Source organism: Sesamum indicum, linkage group LG11, assembly GCF_000512975.1.
Source record: "Sesamum indicum cultivar Zhongzhi No. 13 linkage group LG11, S_indicum_v1.0, whole genome shotgun sequence".
Classification (NCBI taxonomy): domain Eukaryota; kingdom Viridiplantae; phylum Streptophyta; class Magnoliopsida; order Lamiales; family Pedaliaceae; genus Sesamum; species Sesamum indicum.
Window position 1 is genome coordinate 8019810 of NC_026155.1, and position 15652 is coordinate 8035461.

Below are 15652 nucleotides of genomic sequence, written 5' to 3' on the forward strand. Positions count from 1 at the left end.
ACTTATTCAACATCGTACGAATCACAAACTGTATTAAATATATGTGTATACATATATATATATATATGTTACTGGCAAATATAAGCATGCAGCTCACAGATTTGCTAGATTTGCTCCTTCCGATGAACATCACATCAACATCATGTAAGTAAAATGTCTTACTAGGAATATATATATACATACATATATTAACTCAACTATGTATCTATATATGTATACTGTATATGTGAGTGTAATGTGTCAAATACCGTTGCCTAATCTTATCATGTTTCATCACTTTCTTACCAAGTGGGGTTGAGAAACCCTAAGCTCTGTCTGCTGCTGTTTTGGGTGTTTTAGGACAAATACTTTTGAGAAAGTCTAATGATTCTATATTGTGGCATTCTGGAACGCGTGGGCGAAACTGTGCAGTCCATTTAGATTAAAAATATGTCTTATAATAGGTTTTATTATTCAAAAAATGTGATGGAAAGAAGATGTGTCTGAATTTATTTTTTTTTTATTTTTTTGGATGAAATACATGTATGATTGAATGAGATGTGTTCCTATTTAAAAATTTCGTATAATTTTTTAATACGAAAAGATGTAATAGAATGAAAATATATGTCTGGATTTTATTTATAATTTTTTGTATCAAACAAAATAAGATATTTTATAATACTTTTTTTTATATGAAAAGATGTGCGAGAATGATTTTTTTTTTAAATTTATGGAAAAAAAATTCAAGTGAATATTTTCTCATAGTTTGAAATAGTATAAAATTAAAATAGACTTTGAGAAATGAAACCAAACAAAGCCTTAGACATTTACGAGTGAAAATTATGAAAATTGATTTAAGATGTAAATGTATATTATTTATTGATGTAGAACGGTTAAACATGTCGGTAGACAGTTGAAAAACGGTAAAGCATAACATGTTTTCATTATAAAACATGTTGGTAGTTTTCATTGTTCGATAACTTGGACGTACTAAGAACATTACATTAGATGATTGCTACTTACCCATTTCAAAGGCAAAACAAAATAATTAGGATTAAATTCAAAACTCCTACAGTCACTTAGTTTTGTTGAAATTTTAGTCCTTTAAGTATTTAAAGTAGCGAGGTTTTGTAAATTTTATATTTTTGCAATTTCAAGACTTTCGATGCGGAAAATTTTACATTAACCAAAAGATGGCACATGGGCCCGCAAGCGCACAAGAAAAATTAGGAATTTTTGTCTCATTGAATTTTTGTGTCAACATATCATCTCAATTTTATGAAATTTGCACTTTATCATATATATATAATAATTTTCTGATCGATTTTTCTGTTAGAAAAATATCACATGCAGTACACATGTGATATTTAAGAGCAATGTAGTGATGACTTTCCTATATGTACACTAAATGTCATGTTTTTTTTGGTAGAAAAATAAAGTAAAAAACAGTCATATATCATTAAATTCAAATTTTGTAAAATTAAAATGCTAAATTAACACAACAAGATTTAAATATCAAAATATAAAAAAAATACGTAATTCAAAGAACGAAATATAATTTACCCTCAAACCATATAGACTATAGAATCAAATTGTATTTAAAAAAAATAAATAAACGTATCAAGATGTTGACTGCATGGTCCACTTTTCTTTTTCCTAAATAAACAATAAGGAAGAAAGCATTTGTTTTTGGTTTTGGTGTCTTAGATCCATGGTTTTCAATGTTGGTTTAGGAGAGAGGAGTGATGGCTGATTACCGTTTACTTTACTCATGGTTTTTCAACTCTCTCGTCTGCTCTCCTCGTCGTAGTCGTACGTTGTTATTTGACTTTTCAAACTGCAGCTGAAGATACAAAGTCGGATTAAAGAATCTGTCCCAATTTATGTAGCATTTGCAATAATTTCAATTTTGTGTTCGAAATAAATCGTGGAAGATATTGTAAATTGAGTTTTAATGAAAGTTATGAATCTTTGAACAGAGAAGAAAAGAAGAGATTGAAGTTGAAATGTGTAGGAAAATACCACGAAATATTATCTTGTTGTAAAAATATTGTAAATACATCGCAAATATTATTGCAAAAGTCGCCATAAATTCATTAGAAGTCAAAGTTTTGACAACATGGTTTGCAACAGACAATTATTCATTGCAAGATTTGCCACTGACAAACGCATCCTAAATTTTCCGTTGCATATATTTTAGGCCAAAATATTTTACCACGGATTTATGCAAAGTCATTTTTGCCACAGATTTATGCAAAATCCGTGGCAAAATTCATTGCTATGACACAGTTTTTTGGTGATGGTTGTCGAAGTTAATAGAAGTTGCTCATAACTTTTTTGTTTAAATCAACTTATTTCCAATAATTTAAAAGGAGAAGATATAAATCAAGAAACATTTCCTTCTAACTTTTTTTGTGCAATAAATGTTGAAATGCTTATTTTAAATGGTTTCAAACACACTCTTGATACGCTGCTAATATCAAACAAATAGGGAATCTGATTTTGTTTTCATTTAAATTATACTGTATTTTCTATTTCATTTTGCATATACATATTACATATATATATTTATGTAATTTATTTTTATTTAAAAAGAATAGTACCGTGGTGCAATAAAATTTCAAATAAAAAATTCAATATGGCAACTATACTGTCCCTACCATATATCTTTTACATTTATTTATTTTATAATTCAAAAGCCTTTTATATATTTGGAATTTCAAGCAGGTTAAATCCACCTGGTCCTTATTCTTAATTTCTACAATTACTTGGAACAAGAAAATAAATAAGAGAAAAAAGAGAAGCACTTTTGGAAGGCAAAAAAAAAAGAAAAAGGAAATATGTTTCTTTTAACATTCATCAAAATAAGCGCCGGATAAATCTGAATTTCAGAAAATTTGGGGACCTCAAGAAAGACAGTGAGTTAAAGAAGAACCCGGAAAGCAAGTAGAGAGTGGATTTAGATTTAGAATTAGATAAGGTAAAAATCTAAAAGGAAAAGTAAGTGGAGTTTTTACCCAATTGAAGTACTGATACAGTGAAGTGGGATTACATCTGAATCTTGGTCCTATTCCTACCCTTCATCCCTGTCCTTTTCTACTTCGCTTTTCTTCATTATATCTCGCCTCAAAAATCTTCTCCCGGTACAAAACAAAAACCTTCTCAAGAGCCCATATGGGATTCCACCACTAGTTGCGTTCCCTGTTTCTCCGGTGTTCTCTGTTTCAGTGATTTTGAACAAATTCAAGTGGGTTGTGTTTATAGGGGAGAGAGGAGAGAGATTAGATTATATATACCAAAACCCACCAAGAAAACCAACTAAATCAACCGAAGATTCGACCTTGCGCCATAAATAATACATCCGGAGAGTGTTTGTGCATTGAAGGAGAGCGTGGGTTGTGGGTTTTTGTTTGTGGTGTGGTAGGTGAAGTTTGTGTACTGTTTTGTTGAAATGGGCAAGGTGGCGGTGGCGGCGGCGGTGGTGTGCACTGCAGCGGTTTGTGCGGCTGCGGTGGTGGTGATGAGGCGGCAGATGAAGAGCTCAGGGAGGTGGGCCAAGGCGGAGGCGATTCTGAGAGAGTTGGAGGAGAAGTGTGGGACCCCTACGGCGAAGCTCCGGCAGGTGGCCGACGCCATGACGGTGGAGATGCACGCCGGTCTTGCCTCCGAAGGTGGCAGTAAGCTGAAGATGCTCATCAGCTACGTGGATAACCTCCCCACTGGGTATGCTTGTGTTTTATGTATTTGTGTTTGTGGTTCTTGTTTCTGTGTAGATTTGATTATGTATTTACGCTAGTACTTCGTCTGTTCAATGTCAACTATCAAGATTGAGTATTTGGAGGAAAAGTTGTGGGATTCGGAGGTGATGTCAAACCATGTCCGTTGTTCAGAATTTGGGATCCCTTGTTATAATTGATTTAATTTCTTTGATCCTCAAGTGCTTTTAAATGTTGAAACCTAGTTATTACATATATAAATATTTGCCTATATAGTTTAGTGACTGATTTATAATTTTATTTTGATCCTGGTTTATACTGCTCTTCAGAAAGAGAATGACTTCTTGAGGCATAGATTTGATTTAGGTGTATCACTGGTATCAAGTCATATCTTTTTTCATAAAGTACCGGAAATTTATTTTCACATCCGGCCTATTCTCTAGCTAGATCACTTCATGTGTAGGCTTTAGCAATTCAATGGGTATCATGTCCGCCTTTTCATTTTTTTTGGAATTATAGAACATGTTTACCACATACGTATTGTCAACCAGATAAAATGGTAGCAGTTTTGGAACTCTTTATCAATGCAAATTTGAAGCTGCATACAATATTTGCTTCTATGTTTCTGGGTAAAATGTTTTCCATTTAAATCAAGAATCTATGCCTCCTTCAATGGGCCAGACGGAACTTTTTTTTTCCCCTGAGGAAGTCATATTCCATTTCACTTTTAGTGCTCCCTCGAGTTACAAGTTTGTTGTCAGCTTGGGATTCTAATGATAAAAAGCACCAGGTTTCCCTTCCCATTCTAAAGATGTTTTTGACAGAAAACTATGAGTCTCTGCTTCTTGCAATGTGCTTCTTTGCTATTTCATATGCTGGCTAACCTTTTGGAATATGTCGACCATGGTGGCTTTTTAGATTTCAGCTATTTGTCGTATAAACTACGGCTATGGTTTTCCCACCAGGAATCTGTTGGGCCCTTCTTTTGATCCTGTGTCTTTAGTCAATTTTTAGTTAAGTTTTCCATTCCAAGACTTGTTCTATAGAAGTGAATCAAGAAATATTTCAGAGTTTGTCTAAAATGGACAAGATATGTCAGTATCTGATTCTCAAAAGATTGCTTCTTCCTCTTGGATAACACTAAATACTAGACACAGTTCAACATCCTGTGGCACTGAATAGAGGAGATCTTCTATGAGTTATCTGAAGGATAGAGTTATTATTCTGCTTTTGCATCTCAAAATCTATTGTAACACAGTAAATGATTTTTCTGGTGAATTTTAAACTTTAACCTTTTTATTTAGATAAACAACTGGAATCTTTTGACCAGCTAATCGTAGAATAATTTAAATGCACTTCATAGAGATGTTGATGCTTATGTAGGATTGGTTGGCTGATGGCATATATAGATTAGCTTTCTATAATTATGTAAACATTGAGGTAGATCTATTGGGATGAATTGTCTGGCCATTCTGTTGTAATTTTCGGGAAACTTTAAGTGATGTGCAGTAATCTTAATAAAAAAATGGAGCATCCTAACATTACTCTTAACGATATAAATATCATGCATTCAGTTGCTTTTATCTAATGTTTCTGAGTTTAGGAATCCTCTTCTGAGTTGCTCCTCCAGGCCTGATTTCTGTGATCATAAAATATATTCGTGGAAATAGTAGTTTTTGCTTTTTTGATTGTACTCTAAGCAATAGAATTCATCTTGTCAAGAGTATGATTTCCCAATTCTCAATTCAGGGATGAAAAAGGATTATTCTATGCATTGGACCTTGGTGGAACAAACTTCCGTGTTATGCGGGTTCAGTTAGGTGGTAAAGACGGTATTATGAAACAAGAATTTGAAGAAGTCTCGATTCCTCCACATTTGATGGTTGGATCATCACATGTGAGTTTCAATCAGCCACCGTTGTTGCACAAATTGCTGTTTTGTATTATTTCCATGCTCTGATGCTTTCAACTGTTGTATTCAGGAATTATTTGACTTTATTGCTGCTGCCCTTGCAAAATTTGTTGATACGGAAGGTGAAGACTTTCATCTCTTACCTGGTAGACAAAGGGAGCTTGGTTTCACCTTTTCCTTCCCGGTTAGGCAATTATCATTAGCATCAGGAACCCTGATAAAGTGGACAAAAGGATTCCTCATAGAAGATGCGGTTAGTTTTTCACTTCCTTTTGTTTATTGTGTTCATTATTTGACCATTATCATACGCTTTAGCTGCTGTTGTTTGTTATTAGAAGTGTGATCTAGTATAATATGTACAGACTTATTTTTTGAGAAATATCTCATTCTTGTAAAGTTTTCACTTTTTGTTATATTTTAAAATGTGACATGAACTCCCTCCAACTTTTGGTGTGCAATGTAATATGTACATGAACGGTATCCTTGAAATCCTCAGAGTTTGGTTCCTTAGAACTTTGCATTAGCTCTTGTTGGCCAACTGGCCATCTCCTATTATTATTCCCAGAGTTCTCTTTTTGAAATAACTTTCCTTCCTCCTCCTCCAGCCCTGACTTTTCTCTTTGACTCCCAAGTCCACAGATTCCATCTTCATCACTTCCGTTTTCTCTTCTTGAATCTCAACATCTAGCCACTTGGCATTGCCCCTCCACCTCTCTCTCAGAGTCAATTTTTTGGGAAGGGTGAATTGAAAGAAAATTGTGAACACTCCGAGTTCAAATTCTAATCTCATAAACATGGAGCAAAGATATTGTATTTCTGGACTGTAGTTTTTAGCATCATAATTTAATTCAAAACCAGAATTGTTCTTATTATCATTATGCGGCACCTATGGATGCAAATTTCTAGTGTGGCTTCTCTAACTTTAGGCGCTCGTTATTTCTATATTGCACCGTGGCTGCTATATTGATTGTGAATATAAGTGCCAAGTTCCGTATTTCTACAAATGTTCATCCAATTGGCCACACGTCAATTAATTCCATATTTGGATGGATTCTCCTTTTACTTGATTCAAAGCTTTTCAATACTACATATCACATAAATAAAAAAAGGCTACTTATCAAGCATGCAACTGAGATCAATACAGGAGTCGTGATTATATTGTTTTTCTCATTCTTTTGGCACACAAAGAAAGACATTTATTTTTATTGCTACTTCATTCCCATTGTCAATCCATCCTTGAACCTACTCTATTCCGTCTGTATCCTTCAAGCAACTAAGGCACCGCCACACACCAAAGTTAGAGATTCTTGAACTTCTGGGATGACTTTGTAGTTAACTGTAACTGTGAAGTGAATGAACTGTGGGACTACATTGTCGGAATAACTGATGTAGAGAAATTTCCATCCTTCCCCAAATAGCTTTTATAATGATTTATATTTTAGTCTCAATGTAATCTTGCATTACCAATTGTTCACTTTTGAATAGGTTGGACAAGATGTTGTGGGAGAGCTCACAAAAGCAATGGAAAGACTCGGCCTTGATATGCGTGTTGCCGCTCTTGTGAGTCCTTAGTTTATCCCTATAAGATGCTATTTCCTTCTTTCTTGTGAGCAACAATAATTTTGGTGAATTTGCGCGTGGTTTTAGAAGCTATTTTCTGTGGTCCTTTTCACTTTCTGCTCACCACCCCCCTGTTCTCTTTGTCCCTATGCACACACATCACAAGATTAAAGGTTGAACTGCAGAGAGAAACCCTTGCTTCTCTTTTGAATATGTGCTACTATAAAGAATTATCTTTCATCATTGCCTAATGCAGGTCAATGATACAGTTGGAACATTAGCTGGAGGACGGTACAATAATCCAGATGTCATTGCTGCTGTGATCCTGGGAACAGGAACTAATGCAGCATATGTCGAACGGGCTCATGCAATTCCGAAGTGGCAGGGTCTGCTACCTAAGTCCGGGGAAATGGTTGGTGCTTTTTAGATTTTCGCAGTGATAGATATTCTAGTCGATTTACACAGAAACTCACATTTGTCATTGATTATTGTTTGGATCTCTTTATAACTTAATTGTATTGATGGAGATTTCATTTTATTTTTGGAGGTTATAAACATGGAATGGGGTAACTTTCGATCATCACATCTTCCACTTACGGAATATGATCAAATACTTGATGCTGAAAGTTTAAACCCTGGAGAACAGGTAATTTTAGCCACCTTTTTTTTTTTCTGCCGATATTGCTGCTAATGCTATTGAGCGTACATCATCTGATATCATGTTTCGTCTTGTTATCCAGATTTTTGAGAAGATAATTTCTGGTATGTATCTCGGAGAAATCGTCCGTAGAGTTTTATGCAGGATGGCCGAAGAAGCATCCTTTTTTGGTGATACCATCCCACCGAAACTCAAAATTCCATTCATATTGAGGTATGGAATGATAGTTGAGACAGACAGGACATCAATTCTTCCATTCTCCTGATTGGGTTGCATGCCTATTTCACTCCTTTACGTCATGGCCGATATTTTTATTGTCAGAAAATGCTGAGCCAATATCATGCATTGTCCTGATTGTTGCATGCATCTTTCACTTCTTCTACTGCACCAGAGACTTTACTGAAATTCTTATAACTAATGGTTAAGAGTCAATGGTGTAACCCTGTTGCTTAAACTGACTATAGTTTTGAAAAAAGGCTCACAGTATAGAGAATAGACTCGTATTCCAAGACATCTTGAAAGGAAAGGCACGAAAAATTTGGATAGAGAGTACGAACTTGGCAATCCAGTTACAGGATAGCGATCATAAAAGAAGTGGAATATGGGTTCTCTGTGGTCCTGTTTGAGGTAAAAGCAACATAGATTCATAAGTCAGTGATTTACCGATAAATGCTCTCTATCCATTTGCTCCTACTAAAATCCGTCTCCCTGTTTCCCCTTTCAGTTTACATGATATATATGGACTTCATATTCCGTTACGTGACAGTTGAGATAAGATGAGTTAATCTGATGACACGTATTTCAAAGTAGGCTAGCATAAACGTATATCTACTATGAGCAAATTCTGACGAGTAGGTTCTCGTCTATATCAGCCCGAGTTTTCAGTTTTAGGATTTCTTGCACTTTTATTTGTTTTTTTGAAGAAGGATTTCTGGCACTTGTAAATAAGAAAAGGGTAAACTACACAGGCACGGTCACAACAGTGCACCCCTGAGGTTGGCTTAAATTATAACTACTGCCCTGTTGTTTTAAAATTACATCTACACTCACTGAGGTTTTGCTCCCTCCAACGTTTACCTCCTTCTCAGTTAGTGAGCATTATGGTTTTAGAGTGATGCAATTAAAGAGTGCGGTAGTCTTCTGAAATTGCCCTTCCAGAAGTAACTCTGACTGAGATTTTACTAATTTTTATTGGTGATGTTTTTTGGCTTAAATGTAAGCCCCTTATAAACGTCAAAATTATTCTAATTTTTCCAATATAAACAAGCGTAACAATGTCAAAACTATATTTTTGATATGTTACGTTACACCCCTTATAGTATTTAATCTTAGATAGAACCCCTTGCATTATCAGGAAAAAGGTCCATTTACTTTTTTATTTTTTGAAAATCATGAAATCTTTAAGGATAAATTTGTCATTTCATTCGGCTTCTCGAAAGAGCAAAACTGTAAGGGTTTAGGTTTAACTTTTAAGTTACAAACAACAAGGGGTTAATTGTAATTAGCCAACATGTTTGAGGGTTTAGTTCAAATAAAAACGGAGAGAAGCTTTTTTCAAACTGAAACTCTTGAACCAACAAACCAGAAACTTGACTTTGATGGTATATCCATCATGTGAATAGAATTAGGCAGATTCATTTGTAAAATACTTAAGAAGTGGTAAAAATTAGTGATAAGCGTAAATCGAAGATGGTTGGCTATGTATTTTAAAGATTTTTATAAGCCCATACATGTTATAAGATGTTTATAAAGCATATAAACATGTCAAATCTTATTCTAAAAATAAGCTATTGAAGTGTTTGGATAAAATAAGATGATCGAGCTTATAAAATGTTAGTAATGGTGAATTATAATTAATTGAAGGAGTTTGTTAAGTTTAAAATAACTTAGAAACTCTTACTTTTTCCAAGCCTATAACCTACTAAGAGCTTGTAATATCTTTTTGTGAAAAATTTACAATACACTTTGTAGTATGTTATAAACTCTCCAACATCTTGTAACATATTTTAAAGAACATATAAAGCTTACTGAAACACCCTCTTATCCGTGTTGCTTTCTTGCTACTAATGCAAAGCCTTTTCTAGCGTATTGGGCTGTGTTCTTGAATGGATCAGCTCACTTATCAACTGTGCGTGAATGCATTATTCTGAGCAGTGCTAAACATATTGAAGCTATCATGGTTGTTCTTGTTTTAAGTTTTAGGGCATCTTTTTCCTTGTTTCTGGAGTTGCAAGCTTCGAGCAGGATGCACAATTGGGTGTATTAAACATATTGGACTGAGTTCTTCCATGATGCTACACTTTGTCTTAAAATTACTTGGGCAATGGAAAATGGGAATTGCTGAGACCTTTCTGCGGTTAAGCATTTCTTCATGTAGATAGATCACCAAACTCTGCATGCTGCATTTATTTGGTGTAAGGCATTATAACTTACGATGCAGTACTGAATGCCACCATGCAGGACTCCTGACATGTCCGCTATGCATCACGACACCTCTCCTGATCTCAAAGTGGTCGGAAGTAAACTAAAGGATATTTTGGAGGTATATACTCTGCCCCAATACGCAACGAGATTTTCGTTAAGTTTCAGTCTGATCTATTTGCAAACTTCTCTTAATTCTTCCTCCACGTGAAAAATACATGACAGGTACCTAATTCCTCCTTGAAAATGAGGAAAATTATCGTGGAGATATGCGACATCGTTGCCACACGAGGGGCCCGTCTCTCTGCTGCTGGGATACTTGGTATTCTCAAGAAACTCGGAAGAGACACTGTGAAAGAGGGAGAGAAGCAGAGGTCAGTCATCGCTTTGGACGGTGGATTGTTTGAGCACTATACTAAGTTCAGAAAATGTATGGAGAGCACTCTTAAGGAGCTGCTGGGAGATGTTGCAGAGGATATCGTCGTCGAGCATTCAAATGACGGCTCGGGCATTGGAGCTGCTCTTCTAGCAGCTTCTCATTCCCAGTACCTGGAAATCGACAACTCCTGACCCTGATGGGGGCCATCACAGTGTAATAGTTGAGTTATATATATTTTTCATGAGTTTCGGGTTTTTATTTCTGTAGGAATGAGTAGTCTTTCATCCAACTGTAGTCCGGGAATCTCCGGCAGCATATCAGGTTTATGGTCTCTCAAGAGAGCATAGATGATTGGTATGTATCCTTATACTGCGACCCCATGGTGGATAATGGTCTGCATCAGTGCTAACCACTGGTGTGGGAGGCACTAGTGGAAGACCATTGTGCGACGGCACACTGGGAATAAAGTTGGGGTTGAAATTGTTGAAATTTTCAGTTGGTTAATGTTTGGACCGGTGTCGTCTTAGGTCTTAATTCCAAGTGCTAATAATGAGGAATCGTAATCAATGTGGCGTCTGATGTTGCATACTTTGGTAAAGGATCTTTTTTCAGTTAATTATTTCCTTTATTTTAGATCTATCTACTCATCTTCTTCTACAGAAATTGAACTATATTTTATAGATACTGAAAATCAATCCATGCAGAACATATTGACAATTGATAGCACTATCAAATGATTTCATGGGAGGTGTTAGTATGTGTCTACATCTTTTAAAATGTACAAGTTATAAGATAAATGTTTGGCAAAAGTTTAAAATAACTTATAAACTTCTGAAAGTAAATTTCATTGACCAGTGAACACTTTTTGGTAAAACACAAAACAGGGCCCAAGTTATATTCCTTGTATCTTAACATCTTTAGTTGATTATATACACACAAATTCTCCTCATTAATATACTTTCCAAGTTTCATAATCTTACTTTACCGTTAAAACTTTACAAGTTTATTTCCAAGTAAACTTCAGGAAGAGGTGCACATGTACAACATGGCAAGCAAGCTGAGAAAGAGTGGCCAATACTGATACATCAAAACCCTGGTTCTCTTGTTTCCTGTACATAATCACCTGTAAAGCTGCCTGCATTCAAGAAAAAAGGTGAATTGCATATAAGAATGGAATGTTGATAAGATTCCCAAAGTAGAAAAACATCTATCAGCACTTCAGTTTTCCAACATGTATACAAGGACAACAATTTAATGGCCATCAGCAATCAAAGTTCAAGACTCCCAGGTTGGCAAGCATCCATCTAAAGTTTGACAGGGATAAGAGCTCAACAGCCAAGCCACAAGTATAGAAATCACGAGTAACTTGAGCCAATGTTTGGCTCCTTTGCATACAAATCATATTTTCAGTAATCTACATCTCTCCCAGTGCTTCCTTGCAGTTAGTGAAGACTCATTTACCTTATCATCATGCAGTTTTTATGTCACCTGAATGAAAACACAAATGAATAAGGGTAATCATTCGAGTAGAGGACATCATACTCTATTCTAGTACTATACGACATTCTTTTGTTTTCGAGCATCTTTCAGATCTGGAAGTTACAGATAAATCCATCATCTGCGGTTACAACGATTTTGGAATTTGAATAAAATTTTATCCGAAAAGATTCTCTACTGATTTGAATAGAATATATCACATTTCTATCACTATGGAGGACACAAATTACTTCTACCTATGCTGACAACTCTAAATTAGTGAACTCACGCAAGTAAAAATATGAAACTGAAGCTAAAACCTCTTCAAGTCAAAAAATCATTAATTTTATCAGCCATCATTGCAAAGAAGATCCAAAATGAAGCCGTGAATCATAATTCATTGGTTGGGTGTCAACAAATTACCCAGCTTGTGACAATCAAAAGGAGATCATCAATTGCATCACCGTTACTAACCCAGAGACAGTTAGGTCTTAAGTGTTATATTTTTCTAAAGACAAACAACTCATTGCCATGCTCAATTTGTCTGTAACTTTCTAGCATTTGACAATGTAGGGGGTTTGCATCTATAACAGTACCTCAACATAATTTTTTGTGCATATCTAAGACAATGTGTTTCATATATTAATGAGAACTGGATGATACAAATCTGAAATGACCTTAGCCCTGAAGCTATTAAACATGGTAATTGTGCAACTTTACCACTTGTCAGTGCTTTCTCATCCAAGTAAACTGATCTGATGCATTTTGAAGGGTAATCACCCAGTAGTCCACTGCTGATCCTCCCTTGAGATACATAGAAGTCCCGCTTTTCATGGTCAGAACCCTATTCCAGTGTACTTTACATTTTAAACAGGACTGATATCAGACCAAATGCTAAGAAGTATTTAAGATCTTCTTTCCATAGGTAACTGAAACTGCATTTAGTCACTTAAATGTGCTTAGCTAAAGTTTTCATGTGATTCAACAGTTATACTTCTCGACCTTCCATATTTGGATGAATGTGCATTTTCACACGAATCACATCGTTACACTGCCTTAGAGTTCAAAATCATAACTACAAAAATGATTCATTCTTAGCTGAGAGAATTCAGACTCCTAAATGACACGAAAATATTAGCAATTATAGCCCTTGAACTACAAATATCAAATTAGCATGCCTTTGGTGGCTCCTTTTGCAATGTTCACTCTTCATACTTCCAAAGTATTTCCAGAGCAACAATTTAAGATGTTAACTTCTGAAGAACTGTTGCCACCTACCATGAAATTCTCAGTACATAACAACCCATGCAAGATTATGCATCCATACATACACATTAATAGGAGATTGTGCAAAACAGACGCCAAGTCACTTATTCAGATTTGAAACTGGGTACTCAGTCGAAAACAGAAAAAACATATAATAAAGCAATACTGAAAGGCTGAAGAACCAACCTCGAACATCATGCTCAAGGGTCTGCAAGGTTCAATTAAAAAAAAAAATGCAAATAAACTGAAAGTATACAGTTCCAGCCTTCTAGTAATAAAATATATGGTTTACATTCATCACCACCAGTGGTCAATTAGACAAAAACATGCTTTTATAAGATAAATACCAAGACATAACATCCAGTTCAACAAACTCCAATAATATCACTCAAACAGTTGCACAAAGTCAAAGCTTTTACCAGCTTAATTTTTTCCCTCGGACAAAGACTTTGAGCTCCCTGACTCAAGCGACACATTGTTGAGCCTCTCTAGTGCCAAAACGAGCGCCTGAGTACCCAAATCACCCTCTCCGTGTGCCTTAAGCGACAAATACAGCTGCTGAGCCAATGCCAGCCCTGGCAAAGCCAATCCCATATTCTGACACTCCCTCAAACAAATCCCCAAATCCTTCACGAAATGATTCACATAAAAACCCGCCTCAAAATCCCGTTTCAATATCCTGTTCCCATACAAATCCAAAGACTTCGAGCCCGCAGCCCCCGTCGAGATGGCATTCAAATAATTACTCAAATCCAAACCAGCCTTATGCGCATATATCAAACCCTCGCATAAACCCACCATTGTCGAAGCAATGGTTACTTGGTTCGCTAACTTACAGAACTGCCCCTTTCCAGGCCCACCCATATGGTATACTCTTCCCAGATGGTTCAACAAAGGGGTGAGGCGAGTTACCAGAGTTTCATCGCCCCCGGTGAATATGGAGAGCGAGGCTAGGCGTGCACCGCGGTCGCCACCGGAGACTGGGGCGTCGACTGAGGAGCAACCAGCGGCAGAGGCAGCAGAGGCGATCTCAACTGCGAGGGAGGGGTCCGAAGTCGTCATATCGATTATAACCCCTCCAGAGCGGAGGCCCGCTAGGGCTCCGGAGGCGGGGTCCAGAATGACTTTGCGGACGTCGGAAGGGTAGCCAACGATGGAGAAGACAACGTCGGACTGGGAGGCCAAGGATTTCGGGGATTCCGCCCAGCGAGCCCCCATGGAGAGTAAAGATTCAGCCTTGGACTGGGTGCGGGTGTAGATAGTGACGGTGTACCCAGCCTTGAGGAGATGGGAGCACATAGAGCGGCCCATTACGCCGGTGCCGATCCAACCCAGTTTGGTGTTGGACGGGCCGACGGGTTCGGCGGCGGTGGCCATGTGGTGGCGGAGGAAGAGGGACGGAGAGTGGGTGTGGGTAGCGGAACGATGGAGCAAGCAGAGCAGGGATAAGAGGCGCATGTTACTGCAATTTTGGCGCTAGGTGGTTTATCCGAGCAAGGTATTCCTGTAATTCCATAGAAAATGTAAGGTTGTTTGGGTAATTAAGTGAGTACGGTTGTTTGCCCCGGCCTCCGTGGATAGGGTAAGATTCTACCCAAACTCATAAATTAATACTTCCATTTAGAGTCGAATCCAATAAATATTATTAGATCCGGCCTAGATAAAATATAAATTGAATTTGGGTTGGATCTATTCCCATCAATACTCATGAGTCTGAATACCTAATTCGGACCCTAAAAAAATCTTTTTACCCAATTCAATTAAATTATTATTTTTCAATTTATCTATATTCAAATGAATAAATTTAAAAAATTTAAGACATCATAACATTATTTATCGTGTAATTTTTTGACTAAATATATTTTTTAATCAACAAATAATTAAATAATCAATTATATAAATATATTATCATAGTCTTGCTAGGTATATTTTGAATATCTTATTTGGCAATAATGCTTGCTTAAAGATTTAAAGTGATAAAATTGTATTTTCTAAAATTTCATATTATTAAATTCGATTGCTATTACATATGTAGATTTAATAATTTCATTTGATTATTTATAAAAGGTATTATAAATAAATATTATTTAAAAAATTTTGAAAAAGAGTTATTTGTAAATTGATCTCAATAATTTTGAATTTATTGATAAATTATGAATAAAAATAAGAAACAAAAAAGAAATTTAATTTAATTTAAAATTTATTTAGTTTTTTAATTTATTTTGTCTTAAATAAAAATATCAAATATTATCCAACAATATTATGAAGGGGGGGGGGGGGATTTT

General features: G+C 35.9%; 2 protein-coding genes across 7 annotated transcripts; one reads left to right on the plus strand and one right to left on the minus strand.

Moving 5' to 3' along the window:
• Positions 3431 to 11241, plus strand: LOC105173552 (hexokinase-1). The gene is made up of 9 exons (XM_011095334.2): positions 3431 to 3702; positions 5445 to 5592; positions 5678 to 5860; positions 7093 to 7167; positions 7424 to 7579; positions 7715 to 7813; positions 7908 to 8038; positions 10286 to 10367; positions 10472 to 11241. Exons 1-9 carry the CDS (start codon positions 3431 to 3433, stop codon positions 10814 to 10816), a joined length of 1491 nt encoding a protein of 496 aa, XP_011093636.1. The 3' UTR covers positions 10817 to 11241.
• On the minus strand, positions 11532 to 14892 carry LOC105173553 (probable 3-hydroxyisobutyrate dehydrogenase-like 1, mitochondrial). 6 transcript variants are annotated; one of them, XR_848754.2, is made up of 3 exons: positions 13787 to 14892; positions 12822 to 12945; positions 11532 to 11760 (listed from the first exon to the last, which is right to left on the minus strand). XR_848754.2 is itself a non-coding variant. In XM_011095335.2 (2 exons), the coding sequence occupies exon 1, from the start codon at positions 14823 to 14825 to the stop codon at positions 13791 to 13793; it is 1035 nt and encodes a 344-aa protein (XP_011093637.1). In that variant the 5' UTR covers positions 14826 to 14891; the 3' UTR covers positions 11532 to 11760; positions 13787 to 13790. The 6 variants fall into 6 exon arrangements, 2 of the variants coding, with proteins under 2 accessions (XP_011093637.1, XP_011093638.1); XR_848752.2 differs by having other exon boundaries at positions 12822 to 12958; XR_002288073.1 differs by lacking the exon at positions 11532 to 11760 and adding an exon at positions 11797 to 12113.

Coding starts and splice junctions, on each gene's coding strand:
- LOC105173553 (XM_011095335.2), bottom strand. CDS start 14,825: ATGCGCCTCTTATCCCTGCTCTGCTTGCTCCATCGTTCCGCTACCCAC.
- LOC105173552 (XM_011095334.2), top strand. CDS start 3,431: ATGGGCAAGGTGGCGGTGGCGGCGGCGGTGGTGTGCACTGCAGCGGTT. Junction 5,593..5,677: donor TGATGGTTGGATCATCACAT/GTGAGTTTCAAT, acceptor TGTTGTATTCAG/GAATTATTTGACTTTATTGC. Junction 5,861..7,092: donor GATTCCTCATAGAAGATGCG/GTTAGTTTTTCA, acceptor ACTTTTGAATAG/GTTGGACAAGATGTTGTGGG.